At 42.5% G+C, this 19,881-nt stretch overlaps 1 protein-coding gene across 2 annotated transcripts in view; it reads left to right on the plus strand.

The window, feature by feature from the left end:
• The window catches only part of parn (poly(A)-specific ribonuclease (deadenylation nuclease)), a 117,733-nt gene that overhangs the window by 1,197 nt on the left and 96,655 nt on the right, over positions 1 to 19,881 (plus strand). For both annotated transcript variants that reach the window (XM_052022417.1, XM_052022418.1), the window contains exons 2-7: positions 257 to 334; positions 3,843 to 3,922; positions 5,686 to 5,753; positions 11,201 to 11,282; positions 14,134 to 14,194; positions 17,687 to 17,852. In XM_052022417.1, coding sequence (XP_051878377.1) covers positions 257 to 334; positions 3,843 to 3,922; positions 5,686 to 5,753; positions 11,201 to 11,282; positions 14,134 to 14,194; positions 17,687 to 17,852 — 535 coding nt within the window. The remainder of the gene's footprint in view (positions 1 to 256; positions 335 to 3,842; positions 3,923 to 5,685; positions 5,754 to 11,200; positions 11,283 to 14,133; positions 14,195 to 17,686; positions 17,853 to 19,881) is intronic.

Here is a 19,881-nt window from a genome sequence, read left to right on the forward strand (position 1 = left end):
TAGTTTCCATTGTTGCTGTCATTTATTTATGATGAAATATTCGAGTAGAAGTATTGCGTAGAATTCATAAAAACTTTTCTTGGGGATTGTTATCCTGATTGCAAAAGAATAGTACATTCCATCTAGAAAAGAAATTGGGGATAAGTTGTCACTGAACTTGTTGATAATGAAAATGTGTTTGAATAGGTAGATGATGTTATCTGGCTTCTGTGCTGTAAACACAATGTAATTCTATGCAATTGTCCTTTTGTGTTAGATTTTAAAGAGCGCCTAAGCCTAATATATGAAGCAATCGAAGAAGCGGATTTTCTGGCAATTGATGGGGAATTTTCAGGTACTGGTACAGATTTTTTTTCACTCTGTCAAATTGGATCCTTCAAGGCGTTTGGACAGGAAAGGCATTGAGAGATACGGTCAATGAGCAAGAGGGACGTTTTGATTAAACGCTAGCTAAAGCCATTAAGGTGGCGCTACTATTGGTCTCTGCTACCTGATGTCTCCATCACAATGTGCACCACGTGTCCAAATGTTTCACAGCGAAGACTCTGAATTGCTTGTTTGGCCTCGTGGGCAAATAGTGTTAGTGTAGATGGGCGTTGTGGTTGGCATGGATAAGATGGACCAAAAAGGCTGGTTTCTGTGCTGTATGGTTATGTGATTCTTTAATTCTGACATGGCATTCAAATGCTGTATTAGCATAAATGGATTGAATAATTTGAAATTTGTGATGTAAATTAATAGTTCCAGGTTTTAATTTGCTGAGAAGAACTGGTGTGGTGACTACAATATGGTGTAAACACTTTTCCACTAACCTTTAGAGCAATTTGTATTCAAAAATGTCAGTCTCTTGGGAAAGTTATTTTTTTCCAGGTATTGTACTGTGGTTGTATGAGTTGATGCTACCATATAGCTACTGGATTTACCATGAATTTTATTGCTGATTTATACTGGTGATATTTTCACCTTACTTGCCTGGAGCTGAGTGCTGGTAAATAGAAGAGAAAATAATTTGGACCCACAAGAAATGACCTGTTTGCAGAATTTGGGTTAGGTTTGAAATCACAGTGACCAGGTTTTTGCAGCGTCTTTAATTAGTATTGGTTAGTTTTGCCAATCTGGCTGGACCACTGAGCTGCCCTTGTCTGCTTAAAGTGCTCATTATTACAGGATTGTCCTCTAATGTAAATATAACTCCTGTCTACTTCTCTACACTGAGCACTGTTGTGCAGATTTGCTTTTTCCATCCTTTATCTCCTGAACTAAACTTTCTTATGTTTCCCAAGCCTTGGATTTGCTTTCTTTCCCCCCAGTTTCTCTCCTATCTTTCCCTATTCCCCCTCGGAATGTCCATAAGATGTACACCCTGTTTTTATGGACTGATTTGCACTAAACTGACCACTCAACTTTTCTTCCTGGACCCATATTACCTCATTGCTAGGTACTCACTCTTCTGATACTGTCCATCAAATCATCACCAATCTTCTCAAACACCCCTTGATCGCTATATCCTTGCAAACTGTCCTGCTATCTCCATTCTCCTTCCTCCCCAGAGTTCTTGAATGTGCTGTAATCGCCAAAAACCCTGTCTATTATTCCCAGGCCTCTGTGTTTCATCACCTCCAATTGGGTTTCTGCTTTACCATTGTGCTGAGACAACTGTTACCAAAAGCATTAATATGACTGCAGCAAGGGTAAAGAAGTCTCATTCTTCTCAACATACTTGCAGACTATGGTGTCTGACCAGGAGAGGGATTGGAGGAGAATGATCTAGCATCCTCTATGTGTAGTTGGAGAATCATTTGCAGTGGCATTTCTTCCCACTCCTGCACTATTCCTTTGGTGTTCCCCAAAGTTTAACCTTGGCTGAGTCCCATTTCCTCTGTCATGTCTGTTGTCAACATCATTTGAAAATGCAACATCAGTTTTCAAATGTACCCTGGTGACATCCAACTCTACCTCCCCATCATCTCTTTCCTTCCACCATCCTTGGACTGTTAAACTGCTTGTCTGACAACCAGTACTGGATGAGCAGAAATCTTCAGCTAAAACTGGAAGACCAAAACCAATGTCTTGGATCCCTGACACCAACTCTTTTCTCAGCTGCTCCAGCCTGTTCACAACTATGCTGTGACGTCTGCCTCAGAAGTGCATCTGCCCATATATTGACACCTGCTTTTTTTTCACCTCTGAATCATTGCCTGTTGCTACCCTGCCTCAGTTCATCTGCTCCAGATACATTCACCCATACTTATCTTAACTCTTGGATTTGACTGTTCTAAGATGTGTGTGGCCTACTTCCCACTGTATTCTTGAGAAACTTGATGTCATCTAAAACTCTGCCCTTGTCTTGACTCCTTTGAAGACCACCTAACTCAGCATCCATACATTTGCTGAGTTACTCTGTCAGTTGGCGAAGTAAGACTATTTTTGTAAAGCTTTTGCTTTGTTTCCAGATCTCTCCATGGGCTTTCTTCTCCCTGTCTCTGATTTAGCACTAAATCTAACTTATTAACCATTCATTAGTTCCACCACCGGTACTCCATGATTACAGTGTGTATTGGCTACAGAATACACTGCTGTTACTCGATTAGGCTTGGAGAATTAAGCAATTTGGTTGGTTTCTGGGATTCATCTGGGTCAGGGATCAGAAGGATGGGATAGGTGTGGAAATGTGTTAAGTTGGTGGTGTTGTGGATAGGGAAGAAGTTTGCTGTAGATTACAACAGGACATTGATAGAATGCAGAGCTGGGCTGAGAAGTGGCAGATGGCATTCAACCTGGATAAGTGTAAAGTGATACACTTCAGGAGATCAAATTCAAAGGCAGAATACAAGGTTAATAGCAGGACTCTTAGCAGTGTGGAGGAATAGAGGGTTCTTGGGGTCCACATCCATAGATCCCTCAAGGTTGCCACGCAGGTCGATAGGGTTGTTAAGAAGGTGTATGAAGTGTTGGCCTTCGTTAGTCGGGGTATTGAGTTCAAGAGCCGCGAGGTGATGTTGCAGCTCTATAGAACTCTGGTCAGACCACACTTGGAATATTGTGTTCCGTTCTGGTCACCTCATTTTAGAAAGGATGTGGAAGCTTTAGACAGGGTGCAGAGGAGATTTACCAGGATGTTGCCTGGATTGGAGAGCATGTCCTATGAGGATAGGTTGAGCGAGCTAGGGTTTTTCTCTTTGGAGAGGAGGAGGATGAGAGGTGACTTGATAGAGGTGGACAAGATGAGAGGCATAGGTCAAGTGGACAGTCAGAGACTTTTTCCCAGGGCGACAATGGCTAACACGAGGGGACATAATTTTAAGGTCACTGGAGGAAGGTATAAGGGGGATGTTGGGTAAGTTTTTTTTTTCCACAGTGGTGGGTGTATGGAACGCACTGCTGGCAGAGTTTGTCGGGGCAGATACCTTAGGGACATTTAAGAGACTTAGATAGCCACATGAATGACAGGAAAATAGGTAGCTATGTGGGAGGGAAGGGTTAGATAGATCTTAGAGCAGGATAAAATGATGGCACAACGTTGTGGGCCAAAGGGCCTGTACTGTGCTGTAGTGTTCTAAGTGTAAATGCCAAGAACAAGCTCTGGACTCCTCGGTAATATCTGCAACCGAGGATTAGTAAACTGGGTTGTGAACTATCACTGAGCCTTCAGCCCTGTGAGCTAGGGAACATGCTGCTGGATTCTTCTATAAATCATTGTTGAATTTTAGCATGTAGAATTCAGTGTAGCATATCACTTCATGAAGTGGGGAGATTGTGGGATTTTAACACTTATCCATGCCTTTACAATGATGGCTATTACAGTAGTTGTTTGAAAACTGTGCTGTCTTTTTTGTATTTAGGGATAAGTGATGGACCTTCAGTAAGCACACTAACAAATGGCTTGGATACACCAGAAGAAAGATATCAAAAGCTGAAAAAGGTGAGTAGAGAACCATCTTCCCTCCTGTTTGCCTACACGCCGCCCCCCCCCCCCCCCCCCACTGCCATTCTGACTCCACTTATTTGAAGCTGTCTGAGAAACAAACTTTATATTAAGGTTTATCCAGTGCCTTGCCTAATCTTGGTACATAACTTTAGAAGTACATCATTGGCTTCTAAAGCATAGTCAGTGTAGGAAATGTGGTGGTCAATTTGCATACAAAAACTTCCCACATTCAGCAATGGGATAATGATGTGCTAAGCTATTTCTGGTAATGTTAGTTAAGGTATTAAATATTGGCCAGAACACTGGGGTAAGTATTATCATCAATAAATTATTAGACAGAAGGAGGCTATTTGACACTCATTCATGTCTACCCAGCCTAATTTCCCTTCTGTACATGTACAGATTATGGTTCTTAAATGCATACTCAAGTCCTTTTTAAATGTACAAGGTAGTATGAGGACAGACTTTAGTTCACCACCATATATTTGTGTAATAATCCCATGCCTAGTATGTTATACTTTTTGAATCAATGTGCATTATTGAGCTGTACACTATTATAGATGTGAGTGACTTAATGTGGTAAGTTGATTGTATACAATGAAGTCTCAAACTAATAAATCAAAACATTTAAGTGCTGGAAATGCTCAGCAGCTCGGGCAGCAGAGGCAGAGAGATAGAGGAACGGAGATGGTGTTGACCAGTCTGATGGAAACTAGAATGGCTGGCTTTCTGAAATTGTGGAATTCAATGCTGAGTTCCCACAGCTGCACTGTTAGTTTGAAGGAACTGAATGAAGTTGGAGGAGAAGTCATCCATTGGGAAATAGTTTAGCCAAGTAGAGGAGAAGATGTACTGTGGGACTAGTTGACCCTCCTGTTCAAGGAAAAAGGGAAGGCTCCTCAGGCCATCCTGTTGTAAGATGGAGGTATAGAGTGATTGGAGTTGATGGTCAATAAAGTCAAGGTAGGAAACAATGTGTTCTGTGGAAAAAGAACAGGCGGAGACCATGGGTATACTGTGACGTGGCTGTTTGTGGCTCAGGTGGAGGTGGGATATGGGTGCTTGGAAGACTGAAGCTGGAGTCTGATCTCCAAAGGAAATGAGGTTGGTGACTGTCTGGGAAATTGGGTGGAGGTTCACTAGTGGCTTCAGGGGCTAGAGGGAGATGTGAGGAATTGTCTGAGAGCTGATGTTCAGCCTCTGCTAGGTAGGGACCATTTTGCCAAAAACAGCAACCTTTCCCTCATCAGCAGATTTGGTGACAGTGTTGGGGATGGTCAGTGAGTGGAGTGCTGCAGGTTTTGAGGGGAGTGGGTCTGTACAACTACAGAGGAAAAATTGAGATGGTCATTGTCACACTGGTGATGAATAGATCTAGAGAAGGTAAGAGGCCAGAACAAGAGTTCCAGGTGAAGCAAGAATTCTGAAGGTGAGAGAGGTTCCACAGTCTGGGGTGAAGACTCCTGGCCAAAGAAATGGGCTTAGAACCAAATGCAGCAGAAGAAGAGCTCTGAGTCATGTTGGGTGTGGAGTTTATTGAGGTGGGGACATAGGGGAATGAAACTGAGGCCCCCGCTTAAGACAGATCATGTGGGATCTGAGAGGGGAAGATTAGAGGGGATAAGACATGGGGGTCGGTGGGGGGGCTATGGGGAAGAGATGGTGGGGGTACAGACTCGGATGGTAAAATTCAACTTGGTGTCCTTGAACTTGGTACTATAACACACTGCTACTTTTCCCTTCTTATTTTTCTACAGCATTCCATGGACTTCCTTCTCTTCCAGTTTGGACTTTGCACATTTAAGTACGACTCTGCAGAGAACAGGTTTGTTTATTTTGCACAGGTCTTCATTTCTAATGACTATTAAGTTTCTGTCAATTATCTTGCCTTTCTGAAATAATGTTGTAATGTTGGCATACAGCTTTATGGGGATCATTAGCTCTCAAGATGCCTAACAAGGATAATTATTCATTTGAACATTTTTCACGTGAGTAAACAATGAGCTATTTTGGCATGGAGAGTACAGCTCGTGAATTCATTCTCTTTACACCTAATAATCACAATAACAACATAAACACTTACCATGCCAATGCTTGCTTGTACTAAGCAGCCATTGTCAGAAATCAGGATGAGTAACTGTCAGGCTAAAAGGAAATGGAAGTTCTTGGATAAGGAGAGCCACAGGAGGCCAAGGGATACAAAATATTAGACTCAAGACGGCTGTCTGGGGTGGGGGAGAGAAAAATAAGGACTGTTGAAGTTCACAGAAAACTATACAAGTCTAGAGAGAGCAGCAGAGGGGAATGTGGGTCCATTTAAGGCACAAGTGAGATTATAATAGGCAGGTACTGAATAATTAAGGGCAAAAAGATGCCAGCATTACAAGTAAACCAGAGATTAAATTATGGGGAGAAGCTTGGTGAACTTGAGTGTCCATCTTTGCTGGTGTATCATAAAAGTTAATTAATAAGCACTAATGAACTGACAATTGAAGGGGGTTCGAGTACAAGTCAGAAAGGCATCTCTAGTTTGTGTTGAGCTGCCTTCTGGGTGTTGTGGCCAATTAATCTCTAATTACCCAACTGAATCGGTGTTCACCAGTATTTGGTGATAGTAACTGCACTTCTTATTCAAGTCAGACACAAAAATTGACCTCTCATCTTGCACAAGGTACCTTGCATGATACTCTGGGCCGAGTAACTATTCCTAAGTATTCTCCACTGTTGTCTTTGAACAGGACTGATTTCTATGCCAGTCGATCTCCAGATCGCTTGGCCCTTCTGTAATTCTTTCTCTTTTGTGAGCCATGTTTTTATATCTTCTTACACTGCAAATTGACTGATCTTTTCAAAGGTTTGTGTGGTTTGCCATTGGATTTTTCTGTGCAGTATACTGAAGGTTCATAAATTATGTTCTCTGCCAAGAGTGGTTGTAGTTCATGTTGATGTTACCTTCCACTTCTGGGCTTTTGAATAACCCATTACCATCTTAAAGGAATGAATGGGCTCCTTGTGATCTGGGTTTTAGTGATTAGTGTACAAAACACGAGTTAAAGGGACTGATATAAAATCAGAAAATGCTGGAAATGCTCAGCAGGTAAAGCAGCATCTCTGAAAGGAGAAAGAGAATTAATATTTTTGCCGTATCCTCAGAACTAGAAAAAGTCGGAAAAGTCATTAAATTGCAGAGAAGGGAGAGGTGGAGAGAACAAAGGAACTGTCTTTGATAATGAAACAATCAAAGACTATGATGCAAATGGTAGTGCTACTGGCTGAAAGAGGGTGCTGAAAACTTAATTACAAAAAAAACTGTCTGGAGGAGATGTAAAGAGGAGATGATCAAGGAGAGAGGGGAGGAAAAGAACAATGCTGGAACAATGAGATGTAGAACACTGCGACTGCTGGAAATTCCCAGCAGGTCAGGTAGCATGTGTTGAGAGAGGAAAGGTGAGCTTGTGTTGCAATAATGTGGTGTCCTCTACACGGGAGAAACCAAACACAGATTGGGCGACCTCTTTGCTGAGGTCTGCAGGGACCACTCAGAACTCCCTGTTGCCTGTCAGTTTAATTCTCCATCGCAGTCCCACTCTGATCTATCTGTCTGCGACCTCCTGCACTGTAACACTGAGGCCCAATGCAGACTTGAGGAACAGCACCTCATCTACTGACTGGGCACGTCACAGCCCTCAGTGCTACGACTTCAGGTAACTATCTAATGCAGCTGTTCCTGCTGTTCAGTGCGCAGGGAGTCCTGTGTCGCAGCCTCACCGGTTTGACACCGTGCTTTCACTGTGCCTGGCGCTACTGCCAGCATGCCCTTCTGCATTTCTTCTTGAGCCAGGTTGAATCCCTCACTTGACCGTACTGGTGGAGCGAGCGATTTGCCGGGCCGTGAGGACCTGTACGTTTCCGTTGCCACTGATCATCCACAATTCCTCATGGACACCCCGTTTTCAGCTGCCAAGCCTGTTCTGTCACAATTGTGGTGCAACTTTACAGAGGAGAAAGTCAGTGTGTTATTATGTAGTTATAATAAAGAACTACAGTTCCCAGTCGGCAATGCAAGGGGTCACATGAGGGAACAGGAAGTGGCTGTAAAAAGAGAGGGAAAGCAAACCAGTGTGGTGTTGGTTAATAAAATGTTCAGGTGTTAAACCCACGCGAAGTTTGTCTCTTGATGAAGAACAAACATAACAGTCAGTAGGTGGGATCTTGTTTCCATAAGGAGTGTGGTGGCCATTTCTTCCATTGCTATCATGAACAGATGCACCTGCCACAGGTAAATGGCTGAGAACTGGTCCTGATGCATGGCCTTGCCCCAGAATGTCGACAATTCCTTTCCCCTCACAGATGCTGCCCGACCCACTGAGTTCCTCCAGCAGATTGTTTGTTGCTCTTTTTATGTATCAAATTTCTTTAACCTAAAATTCTGCAGAGAATTGAATAAATATTTGAAGAGGATTCTAGAAAGGATTCTAAGAGATAGGATCTATGATCATTTAGAGAATCATGGACTGATTAGGGACAGCCAGCATGGCTTTGTGAAGGGAAGATCTTGCCTCACTAGCCTGATAGGGTCCTTTGAGGAGGTGACCAGGAAGATTGATGAGTGCAGTGCAGTGGATGTGGTCTGCATGGATTTTAGTAAGACATTTGACAAGGTTCCACATGGTAGGCTTCTTTAGAAGGTCAGAGGCCAAGGGATCCAGGGAGGCTTGGTCGTGTGGATTCAGAATTGGCTTGCCTGTAGAAAGCAGACGGTTGTGGTGGAGGGAGTGCATTCGGATTGGAGGGCTGTGATGTCCCACAGGGATCGGTTCTGGGACCTCTACTTTTTGTGATATTTATTAATGACTTAGATGAGGGGGTAGAAGGGTGGGTTAGCAAGTTTGCAGATGACACATAGATCGGTGGTGTTGTGGATAGTGTGGAGGGCTGTCGAAGCTTATAGAGGGATATTGATAGGATGCAGAGCTGGGCTGAGAAGTGGCAGATGGAGTTCAATCCAGAGAAGTGTGAGGTGGTACACTTTGGAAGGACAAACTCCAAGGTGGAATACAAGGTAAATGGCAGGACTCTGGGCAGTGTGGAGGAGTAGAGGGATCTGGGGGGTCTGTATCCACAGATCACTGAAAGTTGCCACACAGGTGGATAGGGTAGTTAAGAAAGCTTATGGGATGTTAGCTTTCATAAGTCGTGGGATCGAATTTAAGAGCTGTGAAGTAATAATGCAGCTTTATAAAATTCTGGTTAGACCACACTTGCAGTACTGTGTCCAGTTCTGGTTGCCTCATTATAGGAAGGATGTGGAGGCGTTGGAAAGGGCGCAGAGGAGATTTACCAGGATGCTGCCTGGATTAGAGAGTATGGATTATGAGGAGAGACTAAAGGAGCTAGGGCTTTACTCATTGGAGAGGAGGAGGATAAGGGGAGACATGATAGAGGTATACAAAATATTAAGAGGAATAGATACAGCCAGCGCCTCTTCCCCAGGGCACCAATGCTCAATACAAGAGGGCATGGCTTTAAGGTAATGGGGGGGAAGTTCAAGGGAGACGTCAGAGGGAGGTTTTTCACCCAGAGAGTGGTTGGTGCATGGAATGCGCTGCCTGGGGTGGTGGTGGAGGCTGATACGTTGGTCAAGTTCAAGAGATTATTAGGTAAGCAAATGGAGGAATTTAAGATAGAGGGATGTGTGGGAGGAAGGGGTTAGATAGTCTTAGGAGTGGTTTGAAGGTCGGCACAACATGGTAGGCTGAAGGGCCTGTATTGTGCTGTATTGTTCTATGGTTCTAAGTTGATGACCTTTCATCAGAAATGAGTAGTCTGATAGAAACCGGAAAGGTGAGGTAGCTGAAATTGTTGCAGCTTTTGGGACTTGGCATTGTGCCTAGTTCGAAGATGTCATTCCTTCAGCTTGTGTTGGGTTTCATTGGAACAATGTCGAAGGCCAAAGACACAGAAGGGTTAGAATGGGCAATGAGATGGAGAATTGCCACAATGGGCGAGAAGCTCAGTGGATTAAATGGAGGTGGTCCGCAGAGTGATCACCCACTATCCATGGGGTTTCTCTGTTGCCTTGGAGACCCGTTTGTGAGCACCAAATGCAGCATAGTAAATTGGAAGTATGAGTGAACCTGGAGTGTTTCCATCCCTGGATGGTGGGAAAGGAAGTGGTAAAAGGGCAGTTGTTGCATCTTCTGTTTGATTTGGTGGGTGCTGAGAGAAGAGGAATGAGGCTTGATTGAGGTGGACCAAGGAATCTTGAAGGAATAGTCTTTCTGGACTGCTGAAAGGGTAGGGGAGGGAATGATGTGTTAGATGCTAGAATATTGTTGAGGGTGGTGAAAAGTATCTTGAATATGTATGTAGGCTGGTTGGGTAGAAGGTGAGAATAAGGGGAACTGTGTGTCCATGATTTGGCTTGGAGGAGAGAGCAGAAATGTGGGAAATAGAATGGAGATGGTTGAAAGCCCTTTCAACTATGGTGGAGGGGATGACCTCTTGGAAGCACTGGCCTGGAAAGTGTTATCGCAATCCAGGTTAAACAAAGCTGGAAGTTTCTTTGCTCTTTAATTAATGGGTTTCATTTCTGACTAAATGACATTTTAAAGATGGACGGGCAGGCTTTGCTTCAGCACGGATCTCTGTATTGGCATTTACAAGGGGCAAATGAACCGGCCCAGATTTGGTGGTGAAATGGTTTTTGCTTATCTTGAGAAATCCCATTTACTAACCAGCTCTCAGGTTCAACAAGCAGATATGTATGCTGACTGAGCAAGGACATTACTGGGAGTCGTTTGAGACAGGATTTAATATTTTTAAATCTTAACTCGTAAATGTTCAAGTGGGGGCTATCTCGCTCTTGTATTATAAAAGATAAAATCACCTTCAATTACAGAAAAGATTTCTTTAAATGTTGTAATGTAGGTGCAATTTGAAGGGTTACAAAATTGCTCTGCAAATTGTAATGGCGGGGGGGAATGAGTGTGAGACTGAGATTTGTGCACTTGATCAGGTAATGTGTGGAGTTCAGCATTCACTTGTGGGCCTCTCACTAAAAGGAAGAATGGGTGCAATGCAGGTACATTGGAAGATCGCTAAAGACTCAAGAGGTTGAATTATGAGGACCAGTTGTATCAGGCTTGCTTTTATTCTCTTGCATTTACCTACCTGCTACAGGGCTATAATAAGGTCAATAGTCCCAGTACCTTTTCCCTACAAGGTGAATTGTTGAAATTCTAAACAAAGTTTTTTCTTTTTGATTGACAGACACATAATGAAGACATTTAATTTCTACGTGTTTCCAAAGCCACTTTCTAGAAATTCTCCTGATGTTAAGTTTGTTTGCCAGGTAAGAAGATCATTTGATGAAATGTTCGTGGTGCTGGGTGAAAATTCTGCAAATATTGTTGTATTTGAGTGTTCATTGACAGTGGTTTACCTGCCAAAGCTTGGATCACTGTGGACCAAATTATCCACTAACTTGTGTATATATCAAGCTATGAATGATGACAGGTCTTGGTGTTCTTATTTATTCACCAGCAGTTCTGGCCTACATCTCTCCAAGAAACAAATGAAACTAAAATTTAAAAAAAACTCATTATAAAATCCTTTTAAATAGAAATCTGAGAATATTCTAAAGAACTAAAAATGCAATTAATCATTTTGAAGGGTAGTTGCTGTTAAGTTGACATAGGATAAAGTAGCATGCCAGTAATAGCAATGCATAGAGAACTTGATTGACTGGATTTTGTAGGATGGGTGTTTGGGTGGATTTAATTAAGTTATTGAATCTAGGATACACAACTTCTAAAACCAACCTGAAGTGGAATAATGAATATAATCTATTGAATATCAGTAGTCTTGAAATCAAAACAAATGGTTTTATTACAGGTTTGGTATTTAAGTTCCAGTTTCCCGCAATCATGTTTATTAATTTCAAGGTACTGCTTCCACTTCCCGCACTTTTCTTATACAATGGCATTATAGAAGTTTCACATTATTTGAAGCTGCTCAGCGCATTGCATCCAAGGCAACTGAAAAGAATTTTCAATTAATTACATGTTCGAGTTCTCAGTTCATAGTGGTGTAGATCGAGGCCCATCAAGTGCTCTTCCCAGTACTTTTTCAAATGTTATAAGGATTTCTGCTTCAACCACCCATTCAGGCACTGAATTCTGGCAGCCTACCACTCTGGGTGGAATAACTGTTTTCCCTCGACTCTCTGCTAAACCTTTAGCCTATTTTGTTATATTGTGCCCTTCCCTTCAGTCAACCTCCTCATTCTAAAGAAAACAAATTGTACTTTTGCATTTATTTACCATCCTACACTTTTCCCAACCCCAATTCCCAAACAGCTCTATGCAGCTACTTTCTGCTGGTTGAATCTGGATGTACTCACCTTGTGTTCCAGGTGAAGTCTGTTTTATTTCAATGGCAGACATCTTCCTCATTGCATTCTGAAGCTGGGTGTTACTAATTTGTGAACAAGGACACCCAGGCCCATCTGAACACCAGTACTTTTCAATTTCTCACCATTTTTAAGAACTATTCTACCTTTCTATTTTATCAATTGGAATGTTGACCTCTCACTTTTCCACAATATATTCCATTCACCGCATCCTTACCCAATCACTTTGCCTGTCTCTATCTCCCACTGCCCCTCTGCACCCTTCTTGCAGACCACACTGCCATCTTGCTTTGTATCAAAGCTTGGGTTTATTACACTTCACCCAACGTCATTGTTATAGATTGTGAATATATGTGGCTCCAGCACTGATCCCTGAAGCACCCTGCTAGTGACAGCCTGCCAACCTGAAAATTACCTGTTTGTTTTCTGACTGTTAACCAACCCTCAATCCAGGTCAGTATATTTTCCCCAGTCCTATGTTCTTTAATATTCCACAATCTTTAATGTGGTAGCATGTTAAAGCCCTTCTGATCATGTCAACTGTTTGTTTCATTGCAACTTCACGTTGGAGAAATTTGATTTTTTTAAAAATTTTCCTTTACTAAATCCATGTTGACTCTTCCCAGTCCTACATTTTCCAAGTACCCGCTTACCACTTCCTTCATTGATTCCAGCTCTTCGCCCCTCCTCCCCCCCCCCCCCCCCCCCCCCCCCCCCCCCCCCCCCCCCCCCCCCCCCCCCCACTACTGATGTTGGCCTTCAATGCCCACAATATCTAACAATCTTAGTGATTAATATAGAAAGTTCTGGAAAATCATGCCTGAACTATAATTCAGCTCCATATGCTTTAATGCTTTTTTGTCAACAAAAATTAATAATTGACCAAGTATTAATTGCAGTTTCAGGAATAGTTTCAAATTTTCAACTCCATTTGCCTGTTGATATTTCCAAACTTAACTTCCAAAAAGGTTTGCCGTTAATTGGTGGATGTGGCTTCTAAGTCTTAGACTCCCAGTCAGTGAAAATCATCTCTTTCTCTCTGTCCTGTTATATTCCTTTGCTATTTTGGAAACTTTGGTCAAACCTTCTAAATTCCAGGGGACACTATGAGCATGTGTACTCCCTCCAACATTGAACTGTTGGGAATTGGGTATCATTTTGGTAAATCTAAACTGCACTCCCTTCAAGTTCAGTTTGTCCTTCCTAATGTGTGGTTATCAACTGAGTAAACCAATCCTCTGGAGTAGAGCATTCAATGCCCCTAACAGCATTTTATCTTGTCAAGCCATTTTAAGAATTTTTTTGTTTCAATGAAAGCTGCCTCATCTTCATGTCCCATTCTACTTCATGTTTCCTCTTTCATTCCATATGGATTTGCATGGTCCCAGAAATTTTCTAACTATTTGGGAATGGTGGGTGGGGGGGGGGGGGGGGGGAGAGGGAGACATGATGATCTGGTTTTATTATTTTGTCATCATTGTAGAATAGTTTTTAAAAAAAAAAGTACTTGAACTCTTAATGCTTTTAGACACCTCCAAATGTTCCAAAGTGCTTTAAAACCCATGAGGAACTTCAGAAAGTGTAGTCAGCATTGTAGTGTAGGAAGTGTGGAAGTCAAATTGTGTGCACAGTTCTCAAAAAGCAATGTGTTAATGAACGTTTTAAAGACATTGGTTGTGGGGTAGTTGCTGTTCAAAACAAAATGTCTTTAACACTTTTATCAGATCTTTGGTCGATAGCTTTGTGTTAGCAAATCACATCCCTTGTGCTCTTTTTTTTTAAATTTTTTTAGAGTTCGAGTATTGATTTTCTAGCAAATCAAGGATTTGACTTCAATAAGGTCTTCCGAGATGGTGAGTGATCACTTCTGAAGAAAATAGATGCATGCATTTTGTTACAAACAATGGAGGGACTTGCTTCATGTGGAAGATTAGAGAAGCAGGGATTTTTCTACCAGTTGAGATGTTTGTGGTGATACTTAACAATACAGCACAAAACAGGCCCTTCGGCCCACCATGTTGTGCCGTCCATCAAACCACCCTCACACTACCTAACCCCTTCCTCCCGCATATCCCCCCATCCCACACTCCTCCATATGCCTATCCAACAAGCTCTTGAACCTGTTCAATGTATCAGTCTCCACCACCACCCCAAGCAGTGCATTCCATGCACCAACCACTCTCTGGGTGAAAAACCTCCCCCTGACATCTCCCCTGAACCTCCCACCCATAACCTTAAAGCCATGACCTATCATCTTGAGCATTGGTGCCCTGGGAAGGAGGCACTGACTGTCTACTCTATCTATTCCTCTCAGTATTTTATATACCTCTATCATGTCTCCTCTCATCCTCCTCCTTTCCAGTGAATAAAGCCCTAGCACCTTAAGCCTCTCCTCATATTCAATACTCTCTAATCCAGGTAGCATCCTGGTAAATCTCCTCTGCACCCTCTCCAACGCCTCCACATCCTTCCTATAATGAGGTGACCAGAACTGAACACAGTACTCTAAGTGTGGCCTAACTAGAGTTTTGTAAAGCTGCATCATCACCTCGCGGCTCTTAAACTCAATCCCGCGACTTATGAAAGCCAACATCCCATTGGCCGCCTTAACTGCTCTTTCCACCTGTGAGGCAACTTTCAATGAACTGTGAATATGAACCCCCAGATCCCTCTGCTCCTCCACACTGCCAAGTACCTTGCCATTCACCCAGTACTCTGCCCTGGAGTTTGTCCTTCCAAAGTGTACCATCTCACACTTCTCCGGATTGAACTCCATCTGCCACTTGTCAGCCCAGCTCTGCATCCTATCAATATCCCTCTGTAAGCTCCGACAGCCCTCCACACTATCCACAACACCACCTATCTTAGTGTCGTCCGCAAACTTACTAACCCAGCCCTCCACCCCCTCATCTAAGTCATCTATAAATATCACAAAAAGTAGAGGTCCCAGAACCGATCCCTGCGGGACACCACTAGTCACTGCCTTCCAATCCGAGGGCACTCCTTCCACCACAACCCTCTGCTTTCTACATGCAAGCCAATTCCTAATCCACACAGCCAAGCTTCCTTGGATCCCTTGGCCTCTGACCTTCTGAAGAAGCCTACCATGAGGAACCTTATCAAACGCCTTACTAAAATCCATGTAAACCACATCCACCGCACTGCCCTCATCAATCTTCCTCGTCACCTCCTCAAAGAACTCTTATCAGGCTTGTGAGGCAAGATCTTCCCTTCACAAAGCCATGCTGGCTGTCCCTAATCAGTCCATTATTCTCAAGGTGTTCATAAATCCTATCCCTTAGAATCCTTTCTAACAGCTTACCCACCACAGACGTGAGACTCACCGGTCTATAATTCCCTGGCCTATCCCTATCCCCTTTTTTGAACAAGGGGACAACATTCGCAACCCTCCAATCCTCCGGCACCATGCCCGTGGACAACGAGGACTCAAAGATCCTTACCAGCGGTTCAACAATCTCCTCCCTCGCCTCTCGAAGCAGCCTGGGGAAAATCCCGTCAGGCCCCGGAGATTTATCTGTCTTAATATTATTTAACAACTTCAACACATCCTCTCTCTTGATATCTACAACCTCGAGAACATTACCCCTACCAGCGCTCCCTTCCGCAACATCAAGACCCCTCTCCCTGGTGAATACCGAAGAGAAGTACTCATTGAGAACTTCTCCCACTTCCGCCGCCTCCAGGCAAATTCTCCCACCTTTGTCCTTAATCGGACCTACCTTTACCCTAGCCATCCTCCTACCCTTCACGTACTTGAAAAAGGCCTTGGGATTTTCCTTAACCCTACTAGCCAAAGCCTTTTCATGTCCCCTTCTAGCTCTCCTCAGCCCTTTCTTAAGTTCCTTCCTCGCTACCCTATGTTCCTCACGGGCCCTGTCTGAACCTTGCTGCTTATACCTCACGTATGCTACCTTCTTCTCCCTAACAAGTCGTTCCACCTCTCTCGTCAACCACGGTTCCTTCACCCTGCCATTCCTTCTCTGCCTCACCGGGACATATTTATGCCTAACATCCTGCATAAGATCCCTGAACATCGACCACATCTCCATGGTACATTTTCCTTCAAAAAGGACATCCCAATTTACACTCCCAAGTTCTCTCCTTATAGCCTCTTAGTTCGCCCTTCCCCAATTAAAAATCCTCTTGTCTTCTCTGCACCTGTCCCTGTCCATGACAATTTTAAAGGTTATGGAGCAATGGTCACTGTCCCCCAAATGCTCACCCACCAATAGATCCTTCACCTGTCCCGGTTCATTTCCTAAAACTAAATCTAACATGGCATTCCCTCTAGTCGGCCTGCCGACATACTGCGTCAGGAATCCCTCCTGGACACATTTAACAAATTCCGTCCCATCTAAACCTTTGGCACTAAGCAGGTTCCAGTCTATATTTGGGAAGTTGAAGTCTCCCATTATAATAACCCTATTATTTTTGCTTCTCTCCAAACACTGCCTGCCAATCTGCTCCTCTATATCTCTACTGCTACTGGGGGGGCCTATAGAATACTCCCAGTAGAGTAACTGCTCCTTTCTTGTTCCTTAATTCCACCCATACGGACTCTAGAGATGATCCTTCTACAACATCCATCTTTTCCACAGCCGTAACAGTGTCCCTGACCAGTATCGCCACCCCTCCTCCTCTTCTCCCCCCCTTCCCTATCCCTCTTAAAACACCGAAAACCAGGAATATTCAATGTCCACTCCTCTCCTGACGTCAGCCACGTCTCAGTAATAGCCATGATATCATAGTCCCCCATACTTATCCAAGCCCTCAGTTCATCCCCCTTATTCCTGACACTTCTTGCATTTAAGTAAACACACTTTAGTCCATCTACCTTACTACTTTTATAGCCTGTATTCTGCTTCTCCTTCCCCAAAGCCTCTCTACCTGTTTGATCTAACTTTTCCCCATTCCCTTCTTCCTCTGACCTACTCCTCCGGTTTCCTTCCCCCTCACAAACTAGTTTAAACCCTCCCGAACCACCCTAGCAAATCTCGCCACAAGGATATTGGCCCCCTTCTGGTTCGGGTGTAACCCGTCCTCTCTGTACAGGTCCCACCTTCCCGAGAAGAGATCCCAATGATCCAGGTTGCTATAGTTAATAAGATAGGTGTTCTTATTTTAAGTTGCACGTTTATGTTTAAAATATGAGTCTATTATCCTGTTCCCTTTTGTCCAGCATATTTCCATGTATGACTTTGAGAGCTCAAAAATTGAGTTTAAGTATATTACTGTATATTTGTAAATTATCTGGAGAATTAGTGGAGGTTGTAGTGAAATTTTGATCTTTCTTAGCGGTTGTCCACTGGAATTCAAATTTGCAGGGATCCCATACTTAAACCGGGAAGAGGAAAGGCAGCTTCGAGAGCAGTTAGAAGAAAAGCACCATCAATCTAATGGCACAGGAACGCCATCTTTCATCTCGCCAAACTCCACCAAAGGGCCAATTGTCATTCCAGAAGAACATCGAAGTTTTATTGAGAAAATTGTGTAAGTTGAAATGATTGAGATTCTCCACTTGACTAAACTGTACCCTGTTCAATTGATCAGATTGGCTTTATCTCTGATTTGTTGTCTTAAAAACAAAAAGTCAGAACCTGGCACCTGCCATTTACCATTCTAGATAATGTCAAATGTAGGGTGTTGAATTTCTGTGGAGTGACGTGGGAGATGCTGATAGGGGATGTTCATGTTTAAATCCTTTTTGAGATATCAATATTGAAGGTACCTTCCAGCCTCAAAGCTTTGCCAGGAGGTTTCAAATAAATCTATTGAAGGTGGGTGTGCAGAATATTTTTGCGTGTAGGAGATGGTTTTTTGACAGCTTTTAAATGTAGGCCAGACAGCAAAAAGAAATATACGAGCAATTGAATTTTAATCAGAACTTCTAAGCCTTCGAGGAAGCATTAAATAACTATACACTGCTCTTTCAGTTATTAAATCTACCACTGGTTTTCATCCCCTCCCATTCTTTTCTGAGGATTTTAACTCCTTGTTAGGGTCAGGTGTATATCTCTATCATTTATTCATTGGCTTTGTAATAATGGAGGCCTGAAGCCTGGTCACTGGCATAAAGTAATGCCACTGAGCCCGATCTGCCAATGCAGGCACCCCCTCCAAATAGTCACTTTCTTCTCTGGGGAGACCAGAGTTGTAATATAGCACAGGTCTAATATGATTTAATATGAGGGAAAATTCCATCGTGTCTTGGGTTTCTTCAACAATGACATGATATCGGTGGTCTGAACATTTCCAACAAAATTTGAATTGAGAAAGATGATTTTTGCATGGATTTGGTGGTAGGATCTAATCTCAAACAAGGACCCAGTTGTAATTTTAAAAAATGGTGTATTTTTATTGAAGACATGTTTTAAAAAAATTCCTAATGATAACTTTTGAGTTTGTATATTTGAGTCTCCTATGAGAGGATTCACTGTTTTTATTAAGTTTATGGACAAGAGCAAAGAATGAGCAATGTGTTCCTCACACTGAAGCCAAGATCTGGCCTGTGTTAAAGTTTGAAGGGTATCTGCCTGAAACATCAACTGTTCAATTCCCACCATAGATGCTGCCTTACCTGTTGAGTTCCTCCAACATTTTGTGTGCATTGATCCAGATTTCCAGCATCTATAGTCTCTTGTGTCTGTGTCTTTGTTAAAGTTTGTCTTTTGAATTGAAGATTATTCAGTGTTAAAATTCTAGGTGAGAATCCAGGTTTAGTTCATTGATCAATTAATGATCAATAGTTTTTGTTTCCAAGTTCTCTGGAAGAAGTGAATGTTTCTTGAAAGAGGATGTCAGAGGTACAAAATGTAAATTTATCCTAATTATAAGAATTAATTTGTGTTTCTATTTTAGTTCACTGTAATTCTCTGACCTTTTAGTATTTGTGATGGGGGTTAAGAGTGCTGTCAAGGTAAAACGATGATATTTTCTTCACTAAGCAGTCCCAGATTAGGTTTAGTTTAGAATAAAGATTGGGTAAAATTCTGTCCCATAGTTCTAACAAACATTTTGGTGAATCATTAATCAATCCATTTTGTATTCTGTGGTCCTACTTGATGTGTACCAGTTACATTTTATGAGCAATCTTTAACCACCTCAGGCTAACAGAATAAAGAGTGCAAATCCCAGATGTGAAAGAGGCTCTGAAAAATGATTGTACTGCCAATCTATTAGATTGGAATTCTAGTTTAGGGAAGTTTTGGTGAAATTGTGTGAAAGTTTGGAACCCAACTTCCAGGTTCTTGGGGGGAGGGGAAGGTTAGTGAAATAGTGGTGATGATGCAAATTTAAAATAAGAAAACAAAAATACTAAATGTTCAAGGAACATCTGTGTAGGATATTAAATTGTCTCCCACCCAAACTGCCAATCATGGAACATAATTTCTTTCTTGATCATCAGTTTTGTAGGAAAACATTTCTAAGCAACGGCATGGTACATTTATTTGACTTTTAGATGTTTAGTCAAATGCGTTGTTCTGATGAATCTAAATTTATAGCTGAGCAATATCATTGT

Source organism: Pristis pectinata, chromosome 8 (genome assembly GCF_009764475.1).
Source record: "Pristis pectinata isolate sPriPec2 chromosome 8, sPriPec2.1.pri, whole genome shotgun sequence".
In the NCBI taxonomy this organism is placed as follows: Eukaryota; Metazoa; Chordata; class Chondrichthyes; order Rhinopristiformes; family Pristidae; genus Pristis; species Pristis pectinata.